At 37.0% G+C, this 16296-nt stretch overlaps 1 protein-coding gene across 1 annotated transcript in view; it reads right to left on the bottom strand.

Moving 5' to 3' along the window:
- MYBPC1 (myosin binding protein C1) overlaps positions 1–16296 on the bottom strand; it is an 86820-nt gene that overhangs the window by 64679 nt on the left and 5845 nt on the right. Inside the window, exons 3-5 of the mRNA XM_027775564.1 lie at positions 14690–14731; positions 4306–4416; positions 2583–2731 (exon numbers count right to left, since the gene is read on the bottom strand). Of these exons, the coding sequence (XP_027631365.1) occupies positions 2583–2731; positions 4306–4416; positions 14690–14731 (302 nt within the window). The remainder of the gene's footprint in view (positions 1–2582; positions 2732–4305; positions 4417–14689; positions 14732–16296) is intronic.

The following is a 16296-nucleotide window of genomic DNA, read 5'->3' as shown; positions in this document are numbered from 1 at the left end:
TTTCCAAATTCTTCAGCATTGGTTTAAAAATATGTCTGTGTCCAGGGATTGTAGTACAACATCATCAATATAATGATTTGTTGCTGAGTGAAGTAAGTCAGGCTATGAAGAGAAACATGTATGTCTCCACTTAACATATACCGACTGTCCACACTCTATGGTAGAGACTAAAAGTCTGGAGGATATAGAAGCATTAAAAATTAGAGACCAGCAGATGGTATAATGGCTATTTCGCTGGACTCCCGTGTAGTAGACCGCAGTTTGAGTCCCAGACCTGGTGGCTTAAACTCACGCCAGGTGTGTGTGCATGTGTGCCCAAGATCCCGAGAGGAGAATGGAGGAGAAGGGATTGCGGTGTGGCCATTTCCCCTGGGGGGGAGGGTAATTTCTCGCTTTCTGTCTCTCTGTCTCTCTCTGTCTTTCTGGCGAGCACACGTGCCCTATAGCAAAAACCCCTCTAAAAAAATTGTTATGGACACTAGAGACAAAATGGAAGGAGAGTGTGGGAGGGGAAGAGCATAGGAAAAGAAATTTGGGGGAAAAATAGAGAGATGGGATATTTGTGGGATACAGATATGGTTTATTATCTGTTGAGGAGGATGCATATAATATTCTCAACTAGGCTGGACTGAGATACATACCATGCCTGGTAAAGTCTATTTAAAAAAATCTAAATTATGTATAGCAATTGAATGTATAAATAATAAGAAGAAGAAAGAAAAAAAATCAATAAGTCCCATAGACCCTAGGTACAGCAGGCCAATCACAATAGACACTAAAATGGTAATCTCAGAGGATTTTCTGGAATGGAAATCTCTCAAATCTAAACCAGAAAAATGACCTGTGCAGAAGGAATGAGCTAGGTAAGCCCCAATGCCAGGAGTTCAGGGCCATACCCGAGTTTGCCTTTCGAAGGTTTCCTTCAGCTGCAAGTGCTTCCCGGCTTTGCTGGCCAGATCCATCCATTTCCCTTTGAACCATTTGATAGTGGGTTTTCTAAGTAGATCTTCAGCCTTGACTTTGGCTATAAAGGTGATATTTTCACCTAGAAAAAGCACACATGACACAGCCTGTGGTTTAAAAAAAATCGTCATTTGTTTTGCTTGCAATGCCAATGCATTGGCCCTGAGTTTTTGAGTACCCTAGATGTTCTCAGGATATTTCAACTTGCTCTGCTCTTGAGGTTTATGGAGCAGAAAAAGAACAAGGAGGAAATCAATGGAAAGCATTTTTTATGTGTGGAAATACATATGTTTAAAAAGAAATTATGAATGGCTATTTTCCCATTCTTTTTACTAGGCAAGGAAGCCTGGAATTCTGGGAATATGGTGGAGTGAATCTGTTTGAAGACCTGCCTGTTTGTTTGCATTAACTGATCATACCTTGAGCCTATCAAAATTCTAGCCCAGCTGCTAGTTCAGCTATCCTATGAGAATACAAGGAGAGTCAACATTTCTGTTTATACATGGTGCGTTCTTGCATTCCAGACTGAAAGAAGTAATTCTTGAATATAGTTAACTGTGTGTTAATTTGCATATTATTTGGTAAATGTCAAACACCAATTCTGACCATTGTATATTCCTTACAAAATTTTATATAGTTAAAATTCTTGACCCCCGGGTCCTTCTTGTCATCTTGTTTATTTCCATCATGGCACTTGGCTTTTGTGATTATCTGTATGTTTAATTTCTTGGATATGTCTGTGTCCAGGGATTGTAGTACAACATCATCAATATAATGATTTGTTGCTGAGTGAAGTAAGTCAGGCTATGAAGAGAAACATGTATGTCTCCACGAGAAACATGTATGTCTCCACTTAACATATACCGACTGTCCACACTCTATGGTAGAGACTAAAAGTCTGGAGGATATAGAAGCATTAAAAATTAGAGACCAGCAGATGGTATAATGGCTATTTCGCTGGACTCCCGTGTAGTAGACCGCAGTTTGAGTCCCAGACCTGGTGGCTTAAACTCACGCCAGGTGTGTGTGCATGTGTGCCCAAGATCCCGAGAGGAGAATGGAGGAGAAGGGATTGCGGTGTGGCCATTTCCCCTGGGGGGGAGGGTAATTTCTCGCTTTCTGTCTCTCTGTCTCTCTCTGTCTTTCTGGCGAGCACACGTGCCCTATAGCAAAAACCCCTCTAAAAAAATTGTTATGGACACTAGAGACAAAATGGAAGGAGAGTGTGGGAGGGGAAGAGCATAGGAAAAGAAATTTGGGGGAAAAATAGAGAGATGGGATATTTGTGGGATACAGATATGGTTTATTATCTGTTGAGGAGGATGCATATAATATTCTCAACTAGGCTGGACTGAGATACATACCATGCCTGGTAAAGTCTATTTAAAAAAATCTAAATTATGTATAGCAATTGAATGTATAAATAATAAGAAGAAGAAAGAAAAAAAATCAATAAGTCCCATAGACCCTAGGTACAGCAGGCCAATCACAATAGACACTAAAATGGTAATCTCAGAGGATTTTCTGGAATGGAAATCTCTCAAATCTAAACCAGAAAAATGACCTGTGCAGAAGGAATGAGCTAGGTAAGCCCCAATGCCAGGAGTTCAGGGCCATACCCGAGTTTGCCTTTCGAAGGTTTCCTTCAGCTGCAAGTGCTTCCCGGCTTTGCTGGCCAGATCCATCCATTTCCCTTTGAACCATTTGATAGTGGGTTTTCTAAGTAGATCTTCAGCCTTGACTTTGGCTATAAAGGTGATATTTTCACCTAGAAAAAGCACACATGACACAGCCTGTGGTTTAAAAAAAATCGTCATTTGTTTTGCTTGCAATGCCAATGCATTGGCCCTGAGTTTTTGAGTACCCTAGATGTTCTCAGGATATTTCAACTTGCTCTGCTCTTGAGGTTTATGGAGCAGAAAAAGAACAAGGAGGAAATCAATGGAAAGCATTTTTTATGTGTGGAAATACATATGTTTAAAAAGAAATTATGAATGGCTATTTTCCCATTCTTTTTACTAGGCAAGGAAGCCTGGAATTCTGGGAATATGGTGGAGTGAATCTGTTTGAAGACCTGCCTGTTTGTTTGCATTAACTGATCATACCTTGAGCCTATCAAAATTCTAGCCCAGCTGCTAGTTCAGCTATCCTATGAGAATACAAGGAGAGTCAACATTTCTGTTTATACATGGTGCGTTCTTGCATTCCAGACTGAAAGAAGTAATTCTTGAATATAGTTAACTGTGTGTTAATTTGCATATTATTTGGTAAATGTCAAACACCAATTCTGACCATTGTATATTCCTTACAAAATTTTATATAGTTAAAATTCTTGACCCCCGGGTCCTTCTTGTCATCTTGTTTATTTCCATCATGGCACTTGGCTTTTGTGATTATCTGTATGTTTAATTTCTTGGTGTCTGCTTCTTTCATCACATTTTAAGTTCTAAGAGTTCATGTTATACTCAGTGTTCAACATAGTGCTCCAAACAGGAAGTGTGTAATCAATATCTTTAATCAATATTTTTTGTTTGAATGTTTCAAAAGTTGTATCATCTGTCCTATTGACTGCCCCTGAGATATTACACAGTATGATCTAGTGCACATGCAAATTTCTAATCATGTTATGGAATGAGGTGTGTCATAATGACAGCAGACACTGGTTTAGAGGTCAATGGTATGTCAAGCACTGTTCAAAGTACTTCACAGGTAGGTCCTTATTATCTCCATCTTACAGGAGACAAAATGGAAGGAGAGTGTGGGAGAAAATGAGGCGTAACAGGTTACTTTGTCTGTCCAAGGACAATAGGTAGCAAGAAACACAACCAAGATTTGAAACGAAGCCACTTAGCTGAAGGGTCCAAGTACTGGACTCGTATGTGCTAAAGGTCTGTCACTCCCGTTTTCAGGGTATAAAAATCAGGCTTTGTATATCCATACAATGGAGTATTATCCAACAATATATAGGACTGATGTATTGGTACATGCTACAATGTGGACAGACCTTGAAAACATCATGTTAAGTGAAAGAAGCCAGACACAAAAGGTCATGTATTGTATGTTTCCATTTGTGTGAAATAGCTAGAATAGGTAAATCCATAGAGACAACACAGATTAGTGGTTGGCAAGGCATGGATGTAGGGCATGGTGGGGAGCAACTGTTTAATGGGGTCTTTTGGGAGTGATGGAGACATGTTAGGACTATGTAGATGGAGTAAAAGTGGGGTTTGCACAATACTGGGAATGTACTAACAGCTTCTGAGTTGTTTACTCTAAAAATGGTAATGTTAGATGCATTTTGCCTCAATGAAAAGAAAGCAGGACTTAATTCTAGGTACTCACCAACTTTCACTGTTCCCGTTTGAGGTTTTTCAACAAACAAGGTGGACATCTGGGAATTGGCATTCTGCTTGTCTTGTTCCTCCCCCGCTGGTGATTCACCAAGAGACCATTCTAATGAGCAGAAAGGAGGAAAAGGATGATTTCAGGGCCAGGTTCTTCCTCGGCAGACTTACCTGGACTGGTTGTTCTCATCAGCACTGAAGCTTTTCTTTGTCTAATAAACCTAGAGAAGTACAACATCATTCTTTCTGCCCTCAGCAGGCATCAGTAGAGAGGGACAGAGTTCCATTCTTATAGGGCTGTCTCTTCCATGTCAGGCAAAGGAACATTTTCAAATTCCTAGAAATAGTGAAACTTTTCGGGTAAGTGGTTCTCTGTCTTCACTGGCAGCCATGGTTCTTGGTTTCTCCATCTGTCTGTGTCCTCACAGATAAATGATGGTAATAAGTGCAATAAAGCACTATGCTCAGTGTTTTTCCAAATGACTATCACACCACATCTATACAACAGAATTGGAAAAGACTAAAGAGATGAGGCAGTTTGAAGTTAAACTGCCTGACACATCAGATAACCATGTCTGGCTTGCATTTCTGGATTCCTTGCTACTGTATGATTAGACAGTTCTAGAAGTGTATAGATGTGGCCAGAACTTAACAAGTAAGTAGAAGACCATAACTTGTAGCAGATCGTAACCTGTAGGTACAAATGTCAAGACTACTAGCTTGTCCTGTGAAGAGAAAAACAAAATGCAAAGAAAAAGAAACTGTTGGAAGCTTTCCTATGAAGAGAGACAGGCTGGAAATGAAGTTTATTTTACATTTTCTAGTTTGCTTGGTCGCTATTAATCTGCTGTCAATTTCAGTGAGGAAGACAGGAGAGAGAAGAGGAGATATTTTCTTTGTTTCTGAGCTGAAAGCAGAGAAGTTCCATTTAGACCTCTTAATAACTAGGGAAAAAATGCATAAATCACCAATTATCTACTTGTTAATGTTTCTTGAAAGGAAGGGAAATGCAATTATTTTAGTTTTTATTTATCAATCATGCTAGATACTTCTATCTATAGTAGACCATCATTTTCGCAATGAAGTTAAGTAATGTAGTCACGTGATTATGTAGTTTTTTAAAATATCTAAGTTAATGTTAAAACTTTAAGTTATGCATGTCTATTAATGGTAATGTTGAATAGTTATCTTTCATGTTTAGAACATGAGAATAATATTTTTTATTATTTTTTCACTTTTATACTTGCAGTGCCTATCAGAGTGGCTATCCCATAAGGGGCCCATAGTAGGATCATATTACGTCCTCTACATAAATTTGTAAATGAGTAAATAACCTCACAGAATTGTAGGTCCCACTGACAGGATACATTTGAAAGTGTTTTATCAACTGTATGTAAAATTCTATAAAAATGTGAATTACTATCTAACTTTGGCACATCCCATCCCAAGAATGGAGATTGATCTCTGTGTATTTTCTAAAAGTTAAAAATGATAGTTGTAATGAACAAACCTGTAATATATGTGGCTAGATGTATGTGTGTGTGTGTTTCATGCAAAATTAATTGTTTCTCAATACATTAGTTTTCTTCTAAGGAGAAATGTAATGAAAGATTGCTAGAAAGGCTACAAACAGAATAAAACAGGATTAGAATCAATACAACTTCAAGAAATGAGGTCATTAGTGGTTGTATTAGGATGAGATCGGGATGCCTTGTCTGGGCGTGTGCTCACCTGAATCTTTTCTTTCCAGGGCCCGACTACCCACACCTGAAAGGAAAGCGTGATTTGGATGATGCCAGAGGGTTGGGGGAGGAGGAGAAAAATGGAGTGCTGATGTCAGCCTTCTCAAATTCCTTCAAACCCTGACTGTTCTGGCGAGGAGAAAAAAAATCCTAGAGGTTGGCTTGGATGGGGGGGGTCAGTAGAGTTCCAACAATATAAACATCTATAAAAGTCTATGTCTTATTTAAAAATCATAATAAAATACAAAAATCCAAATATCTAAAATTTAAAAAAAACGGTACATAGGCCAGCTGCAGTGGTGTGTAATGGTTGATGCTACTATGCAGTTGGCTGAAGCCACATGGGAAGCCCAGTTCTATTCCTGGCTCAGTCTAAAAAGCCAGGCCTGGTGATGTGCATTTGTAGTTCCAGCTACTAGAGAAGTTGAGACAGGAGGATTATGACATAACAAGACTGTCTAAAAAGGAAAGAGTGGGCAGGTATATGAGTGGTCTTAAAAAGTTCATGGAAAATGGATAGTATGAAAAAAACTATGCATGGATTTCTATTTCTTTTGGTACCAAAATAAACTCACACTTTAATACCAGTTTTCCATGAATGTTTTGAAGTCTCCTCATATAACTGGAACTGGAAGACAAACATTTTTGTTCTTAAAATTTATTCCCAACAGTATTAATCTTATTTATTTCACAAAGAAAACCTTTTCAAGGTTCCCATGTAAAACAAATACTGCCCTCAAAGCCAACGTTTTCCCTCTAGGTGCAGGCACCAGCAAGCCCTGGTGCCCCTGCTCTGGGTCTGGATTCAGCAGACACCCTGCCTTTTCTTTCCTGGTACTTATTGATTCAAAGTAATGAAAAAGCATGAGAAAGGGTAAAAATGATCCTAACCTGGAGGCACAGCACTAGGCGGGGAGATTTCCTCTTCATCTGAAACAAGAAATAGGAGCAGAGAGTCAAGGAGAAAAGGACTTTGTCCGAAGCAACTTGAGAAAAGAGAAATCTGAAAAAGAAGAGTAAAACTGCACAAAACACTGAGTAAAACTGCTGGATAGGCCTTAGAAAGACTTGGTACCTGAAAGATAAAACTTGAGTATTTCAGTTAAAAAGGGAAAAAAAAAATTAAAAAGGTGAGAGAGCAGGGTAATCTAGATTTTAAAAATGTAGATTAAAAAAAATGGAACTCTAGGCATGTGTTTTATGTGACTCTAGGTTAAGAAAAAAATTAAGGCCAAAAATCAAACCGCAATTCTTATTTTGTAACCAAAGTCAGTGACAGACATTATTCATGTATTACATTCATTTGGATATAGACATAAAAGCCTATAGGTATTATATGAGAACTCACTTCCACCCAGAAAACCTTAGGATTAATTTTCCTTCTGTACTTAAGAAACAAAAGTCAAGATTAATTAATGTAAATCAATTTGTCTAACTTTAATAATAATTATTTCAGGAAATTTATTATGCATTTTCCCCAAGATTATATGAGTATTGGCCAATGCCAAATTTCTTAATATTTACTCATGCACATTTATACAATTCAAAATATGTCTTAAAGTATTTATGTGCAGCAGCACAAAATAATTCTCTTTTCTAAAACATCTGAACTGCAAATGTCACATTTTAGAAGCTTAAAGAAGCATGTGGGGACCAGCAGGTGGCATGGAGGTTAAGGCAGCTGGATCCCACATGGCTGCACAGTTAGAGACTTGGACCTGGCAGCTTGAGAACCACAGCTTGAGAAACATGCTGGGCGCGGGTATATGCATGCCCAAAGTCTCAAGAGGTGAACGGAGGAGAAGGAATTGCAGTATGGCCATCCCCTCTGGGGAGTGATTTCTCTCTCTCTCTCTCTCTCTCTCTCTTTTTCTCTCTCTCTCTCTCTCTTCAGCAAGCGCATGCTCTCTATAGCAAAAACTAAATAGAACAAAAAAGAAGCATTCGGTGTTTTCTAAACCTTTGCCTCTCCCCTCCCAAAGCATGAAGACCAATCTTTGCATAAAAAATAGTAAACTTCACACTTACAATACTATAATAATTTTAGATATCAAAATGTAAACTTATATGACCCTATAAAATAAAGAAGATGCACACACATGAATGCTAATTCTAAAGTGCTTTTAAAAATTCCTGATAATAAAAAGTAAATTAGTACAATTTGTATAATCTATTAGGATATTTACTACAAATATTATTTTCTGGTTTGGAATTTATTTCTCAAAACTGTCAGCCAGGAATATGTTTTATTACTTTTTTAAAAAATAACTTCCAAGCAGCAACTGTTCATTCATTGCACATCAATCTTCATGTTTCCAAGCTAGAAAACATGTTTGCTACTTCTTTTCCTTTAAAAGTATTGCTCCTAGAATACGTGTTTATTGGGAAATATATTTAAGATATTAGGATTTTGACCTTAAATTCTTGAACAGTTATCTGGTTAAATTTGATTGAATTAGATGAGACTGCTAGTTTAGTCTAAACAAAACTAAAACGTTGTTATTTCCCGTGAAAACCACGTTCTACTGCTAGGAGGGAAATTAAATATTTAAATCTTTTAGGTTGTGTCCAGTTCAACAACATCCATGAAAGACACAACATCTTACCAAAAGATTTTTTTCTAAACAAAATGAAAAGTACAACATATAAGACTTTTTTTTTCTATGTGATTACCATGGTGATAAAAATATAAATATCTGTTTTTGGCTTATTAGAATACAACACACTGGCTGACCACAAACTGAGCAGCTGAATTATCTCCCCTAGCTCCACAGAACGGCAATTTACTGAAGCAGAATTTTATTCATTTTGAAGCCATGGGAAAATAGCATTTGTAAAACCATAAAAATTATTCTTTAAACATTGACATTCCTAGAGAAGACCTACTGGAAAGTAGGAGAACTCAGTCTCAAATTACGAGCCTGGGGTCTTGGATGGGGGCTACATATAAATACTCTGGAATGTGAACCAGAGCCTTGCTGCTGAAAAAAAAATAAATAAATAAAAAAGAACTCCAGAGATACTAGAATGTGTACATTCTTATAATTCTCCAACCTCTCTTGGGCATAAAATAACTTGGTAGACTTTAAATTGACTGTTTAAGTTGTATAAGTAACATAAATAAGACACTTAGAGATTTTAGAATAAAGAACAAAACTTACGAAATTAAAATACATGTGACTTGTGAATACACATCAGTTGCATGCTGATACAATAATTTGGTTGTGACAAATTCATGAATTCCTTGAGCAGGGTAATTAATTGTAGTAAATATTGGCGTATATGGCCAAAATAACAACCACCACCACAAAATATTGGAGACAACAATAGCTTACATGAATATATTTGATTCAACTTTACAGATGTGCTGGAAAATACAAGTTTACTATTTACTTTCCTTTAAAAGCCTCTTTGCTCCTGGAATTCTTTCAGATTGGGAAAAAATAGTTAAGATTATTAATTTGATTTAACTTATTGTATGTTCTTAATAAGAAAACACCTGCCTTGCACGTTGATGCTTGCGAAATTAGGATTCATCTTATGATAAATACATACATTTAACGAGTTTTTTTCCCCAAACTCTATTAATGATGCATGTCATAATGGCCATATCTTAGCATTGAAAATGAAGTGATATTAATTTTTAACCAAGTTCATTACAAAAAAGCAATGTAATGAGATTACATAGGGATAACACAGAGACATTTTAGTGGATAGTCCATTATCTGACTCCTGAACATAAATTACACACAGATAATTTAGCATGCTAGTAAATAACACCAGCATAATGTTTTTGCGGATAAAGAGGAACCTAAATGAAGAAAATAGAATTTTAAATCATTCTTCTCATTAAACAGCAACAACAGCAAATCAATATTTAGGAGAAAATAGTTTGAACTTCTGATTCATTTCCTCATTTGCCAACCGTATTCACACCAGAAGGAAGACTCTGTGTCTCAGGTTTCGAGAGAGAGATTTAATACTCCCAGTGTTCATTCACAATAGATTATGTGGTAATATTAATGCTGGGAAAAGAAAATAAGTTTTTATTTCTTTTGCGGCAGCTACCAAAAGCAGTTATATTTCTGGAAGAAAATTAAAAAGAGGCAGTAACTATTCCAATAGGACTTACCAAAAAATATACAAACTCTATACTAATAAGATATAAAAATAAATTTTTAAAATTCAGTACACAAGTAAATACTGCTCAGTCATAAAGAACAGAAAACAGATGAACCTAGATGATATAATGCTACATGAAATCAGCCAGGCTGTGAAAGACAAGTACTGTATGTCCCTGCTTACCATATGCTAAAAGGCCATACTATATGGTGGAAACTGAAGGTCTCAATAGTGTAGAAATAGTAATGGTAGATACCAGAAGCTGCCTGTGGGGGATAAGGGAGTACAGCAAAGTTTGGAAGAAAATAAATATTAGACATAAGAATGTCTGTTAAAACAGCGATAGATATGGAGCAGTGTTCTAGCAAGTAAAAAATGCTGTTGACAATTCAATATATACTTTAAAAAAAGACTAGTAGAACTATTATTAATGTGTGCAACATAATATAATGTTCAATATCAAATAAGATGATGCATTTATATCTTTGATTTTATTATTATACACTGTGTATGTGAAAAACCATACTGTACCACACAAAGATATACAATTATTCATAAATCAGAAATCATGATTTAAAAAATCAGAACGTAGGTATTGAAATGAGTACTGATTTTCAAAGGACTCTGATTCTAACGTGGCTGATACATTTGGAACCAATTTGAGAACTTCCCTCAGGGCCAATCGTTAAGACATAGAAGAGAGATGTAGCCTCATTACCCTATGTCCATACATAGGATGGTTGACTAAAACAAGTATGATCTCACTTGATCACTCGGGTTAGTCTCTACACATGACCCTCTGTGACTCTTGTCTGCTTCCAAACCTGAAATCCACCTTCCTCTGTTGAGGAGTGTTCGTCCTCCTAAAGCATAAACTGGCTCCAGGTCCCAGTGACCACGTACATGCCTGGCACATAGCTGACACTCATTAAATACTTACTAAGTAAATGAATGTTAGAAGAAGAGGCAGCTCTTTGGCCCCAACAAAGATGGGTGAGAAAAGAATCTATACTTAGCGTCTCATTGGTTTGCCGTCTGCAGTAATTCTGGAAGAGTTATAAACCATGGCAGCATTACTTTTATAAGGGTCTTGCCTCCCAGTATAATCACTCTGAAAGGGACTTGCACACCTAGTATCTGATATTGGTGTTTGATGAAACACAGTTCTTTATTGTCAGCTCTATTGTTTCAATTCCAGGGGACTTTGGCAGGTCCCAGGATGAAGTGCTCATTAGGGAACAGAATAGCTGGGTAGACAAGTCCGGAGGCAGACAGGCAGACAATAATAAAATCCCTTCCTGGGAAATCAGCTGTTTGCCAGACAGAGACTTAGTAAATCTGAAAAAGCTGGCAAATCTAACTACAAACACTATTTAAAAGACTAAGATCAGCGGGCCCAGCAGGTGGTGTGTGGTGGTTAAAGGCGCTGGATTCCCATGTGGCTGACCACGGTTCCATTCCCATACCTGGTGGCTTATTTTCTCACTTTCCTCTCTCTCTGTCTCTCTCTGATCAAATTTAAAAAATAATAACAACAAATGGAATTAAATAAATATTTTAAAGGAAAATAAAAGCCTGAGATCAGAACCAAACTTTCTGAGACTACAAAACATACTTTTAGGACATTCAGGGCATTTGTAAATTGATACAGAACAATTTAGTCAATCTGGGAAAGAGATTAAAGCAGTATTGCTATAATTTTTTTTTCCATAGGGTGCATGCATTTGCTAGGGAAGGACAGAGAAAGGGTTTTAGTGAGACTTTTGCTATACAGAGAGAGAAAGCAAGAAATCACCCTCCAGAGGGGTTGGCCACACCGCAATCCCTTCTTCTCCATTGTCCTCTTGGGATTTGGGGCATGCATGCACATGCACCTGGTGTGATTTTCAAGCCACCAGGTTTGGGACTCGAACTGCACTCAACCATGTAGGAGCCCAGTAACCACCACACCACCTGCTGGCCCCTGAATTATATTCTTAAAATTGACAGCCTTGGAGCTATTGACTGTATGTATTTCAACTGATTAGAGAATTTGTTGAAGTCACATCCAGATGTGACCATTTTTAGTATCATTAAGAGAATTGGTCTTACAGTAGAAATCATCCAATTTTCTGTGCAGGTACCTCATTCTGAACCCTCATTGACCAAGAATGTGCATAGGATGTTCATCCTTCTGCCCAGCAAACAAGTTGAATGGGAATAAAAATCTGTCATGGTCTGTATGATCAGCAGCTGCACCAGCATGAAAGTTCAACTGTTCATTTATTCTCCAGGTATTTGTGAGGTGATTGTTGTGCGCTTCTCTCTGCCAGCTGCTAGAGGGAGTGAGACGAGGAGACCAAAGAAGTGTTAAGACTTGGTGCCTGACCATCGAAGAGCTTATAACCTGTTTTTTTTTTAAGAGCTTATAACCGGTAGGGAAAAGGGTCAAGAGTGATTAGATGACAGAGGCCATAGGTCCAAGAGAAATCAGGAGGAAGAAGGAGCTGAAAGTGTGCCAGGATGTTCAGCTGAGTTGTATAAAGGAGTGGAATTTGAGTTGGATGGTTTAAAAAAAAAAATAGGTGGACTAAGAGTTGAAGGAGGAAAGGAGAGCAGGATATTCTATATTCTAGTTAATGCTGGAGAAAAGGCAGGTTGCACCATCACTCCCATTCAGGCCCACATGGGCTTCTTTCTCTACCAGGGATATACATGCAGCAATAATTATAGTGTTTACTTTGTGCTTATGTATTTTCTTTGAAACTTTCCTGTCCTCTATGAAAGTGTAATAGGTAAAGAGGACTATATACTTAGGAAAAAGCTTCTCTAGTTAGCTATATAGATAGATATAGATAGATATTATATGTATACATATAAAATATATAACATATATATAATGATATGTGTGTGCATGTGTGTGTGTGTGTATATATATATATATATATATATATATATATATATATATATAGTAGTTATGGATCTGGGCATGTGAGTACATGTGACCATGGCCTTGCTTATCTTCTGCAAATGTTGGAAAAATGCTACTAATTTCACGATGCCTTAGTCATCTGGCATTGCTCTTTCATCATACAGTGTTGGTTGCATTTTCACTTACAAAAAGGTATTTTCTCATTTGTGCATACGAAAATAATAAGATGACTTTTAAGATTAAGGGTCAGACACAAGCTTTGTTTAAACTTTGTCAGCTTGCCTCCTGGGATTACATCATCTTCTCTGTTAGTTGAGCCTTACAGGCTGGTCCGAGTACCTTTCCAAATTTGGAAACAGAGGTGTATGCCATGGGCCTTGTAGAGAATAATATTACAATAACTTCAGCCAGGATGTTCAAAACTCCTTCAACCCATCCCATGGAAGGAGTTCTAGGAGTTTACACTGTCTGCATTCCATAAGCAAATAATCTTCAAACTGTGTTCCACGTGGCTGGGATTAGTATTCATGTTACTGTCCATGCGAGTCACTGAAGGTCAAGGACAAAGTGAGGGTGCTAACATTATGTGTTTATTTATAAGAAGAGTGTTAGGTTTAATTTAGCTGAAGAAAAGTGATTCAATATACTGAAAAAAAAAGAGAAAAAAGTATTTATTAATGTAGAAGAGACAACAATATTATAGGAACTAGGTAATTAAAAATACTAGAAACAAAGAGATGCTTAACACGATTTTGAGCACTCTTAGGAAAAAGAAAAACGTATTACAATCAGGAAATAATTATTTCAAAATTTGAACAATGCCACATACTAGTAAAAGATTTTATAAAAATGATGATTCAACCATATAAAGTAAAATTATTAAATCTATCTCCTAAAAACTTTTCTACATGGAAAACTAATGTAGCTTAATTTAAGACAGTCTGTCAATAATGACAATGACTTCTTCATGTAGTGACAAAGGGATTAGTATTTCATGGAGTCATAAAAGTTTGTGAAAAAGGTTATTCATTTTCTAAGACTGGGCTCTTTATGTAAAGTAAAAATAGAATAATAATATTACAGGAATAAGTGATTTTACAATTTAATAAGGAGCATCATGGTAGGATATTTAGAGATTTATTGTCAATCTCTGTAAATCTATGTGACTCTCTAGCGTATGCGTCTTTGAAATCATTAGCAAAATCTGGAACAGTTCACACAATAATATTCTGAGAATATTTTCATTGAAAAAAAAGGAAATCTGGATAACTCAAATAATTTTCCCTATTGGTATAATCCCAAGAAGATCAATCGCTTCTCTCCCTTAGGATGTAAACTGAGATATAGAAACTACCAATTACAGACACTTATGATATTTTTTATCATTTTGTTTTTCTTTTAGAAATGGGTGTAATGCAAACTTAGCAAGACATCATTTGTCATTATGCTGATTGGGTCTTGCAGATAAGATGCAAAGGAAGAACTTTAAACCAGGTTGATGGAAGGTCAGTCAGAGAAACTGTGAGGTCATCGTAGCAACCAGCGCTGACCTCTCTCTGCTTCTAATTTGATTGGATTCAGCCTCGCTCCTCCTCCCCCCAACTCACCTTTTGCTGGTCCAGTTCCAGCTTCCTTCTCTTTATTTGGCTCTGTGTAGAAAGTACAAGCACATTTTTAAAGGTGTCTTAAAGCATTTTATTGTGTGATCAGCAACAGGGGTGGAGGGGGAGAAGGAAGAAATTAATGACGACAGAACAGTTCACACATGAAGTTCATTTTCACTCATGGCGCTGTACATAAATTATGAATTGAGGAATTATAGTTTAAAGTCATATTGAACTTTTAGTAAAATCAAGTGATAAAACTGATAATTTTTTGAAAAAAGTATAAATACAAACATGCAATGCAGATGTTAAAATACACTCAGTCATTCTGGGACCATGTTATATAACACACTGGAATGGAATTGAATATAAAATGTGGTGCGCTTCATTTTAGACCCCAATGAAGGATGGACTTTTTAAAGAAGTTTGACTCATGTGATGGATCCCATAGTTTGGACTTCTAGATATTATACTAGGATATGTAACTGCAAGATATGTAGTTGCAAAGAAAAATGTAGCTTGGAGTACATAGGAATCTTCTGATTGGGTTTAGTACCACTGGCCCAATAAATAACATCAATAACATCAGGATTGATCAGTTTAGACCACTTAATTTGCATTTCTCTCTATTCAGAATCATAATATTGGGTTGTCGGAAAAATCATGACGTATCTTTTCTGTTTTTCTACGCAAAAATATGTCATGACTTTTCCGACAACTCAATAGTTCAGTCATTTGCAAACGATATCTGATTTATATGTGTTAGAAAACAATTGTTTTAAGCATGAGTTCTCTTTTGTGTGTTCTTTTTTGACTGATGAGTAGAAATTGAAATGTAAGTGAACTAAGAATGATCATTTTAGATGAGTTTGACAGGAGACTTGTTTTAGCAAGAGGAGGTCAATATTGTGAAACGAATATGAAATATGGCATAATGAGGGAAAGTTTATAGCAGCTCAGGGGCAGCAACTGATCTGAACAGAAGGGAAAGATTTGTCTGTGGGGGCTGGTCAGTTCTCAGCATATTCAATTTGAACCAAAATAAATCTGTAAGTGCAAAGAGAAAACATATCAAGGAAGAAGGCTATCCTAAGAAGAACGTCACACGTCTACACTGGTTTCACGTCTACAGGAAACCAAATCTGAGCTTGCCCCCAGTTGAACTCATGCGGCACTGAATCTGTCCCATTCATTTCTATACATAGCCACCCTCTTCTATGGTATTCTTCTACAGGATTTTAAATGTGTGAATCTAGTATTCTTAGTTGGATAAAGGGTTTCTGTGAGCAGTCACTTTTGCTCAAACTTCCCTCCTGAAAGTTCATCTCCAGGGCAGGAAAGCTTCATAATCCCATATTAATTTCCATGAAAAAAGGTCAGAAATGGAGGCATCTTTCAACTCCTGCTTTCACCTAGGCTGGCCCAACCTGTGGTGACCTTCTGCTCCCTGGCTTCATGGCATGTTGTCAATTCAGGTAACCTGCACTGAATCACATAGGACCTTGGGAGGTTTCTTATAGCATCAACCAATTTTCCTTGCTTCCTTCCTTCCTTCCTTCCTTCCTTCCTTCCTTTCTTTCTTTCTTTCTTCCTTCCTTCCTTCCTTCCTT

Source organism: Tupaia chinensis, unplaced genomic scaffold (genome assembly GCF_000334495.1).
Source record: "Tupaia chinensis unplaced genomic scaffold, TupChi_1.0 Scaffold000054_1, whole genome shotgun sequence".
Taxonomy (NCBI): Eukaryota; Metazoa; Chordata; class Mammalia; order Scandentia; family Tupaiidae; genus Tupaia; species Tupaia belangeri.
Note: the sequence above shows the minus strand (reverse complement) of the source record. Positions and strands in the feature narration are given on the sequence as shown.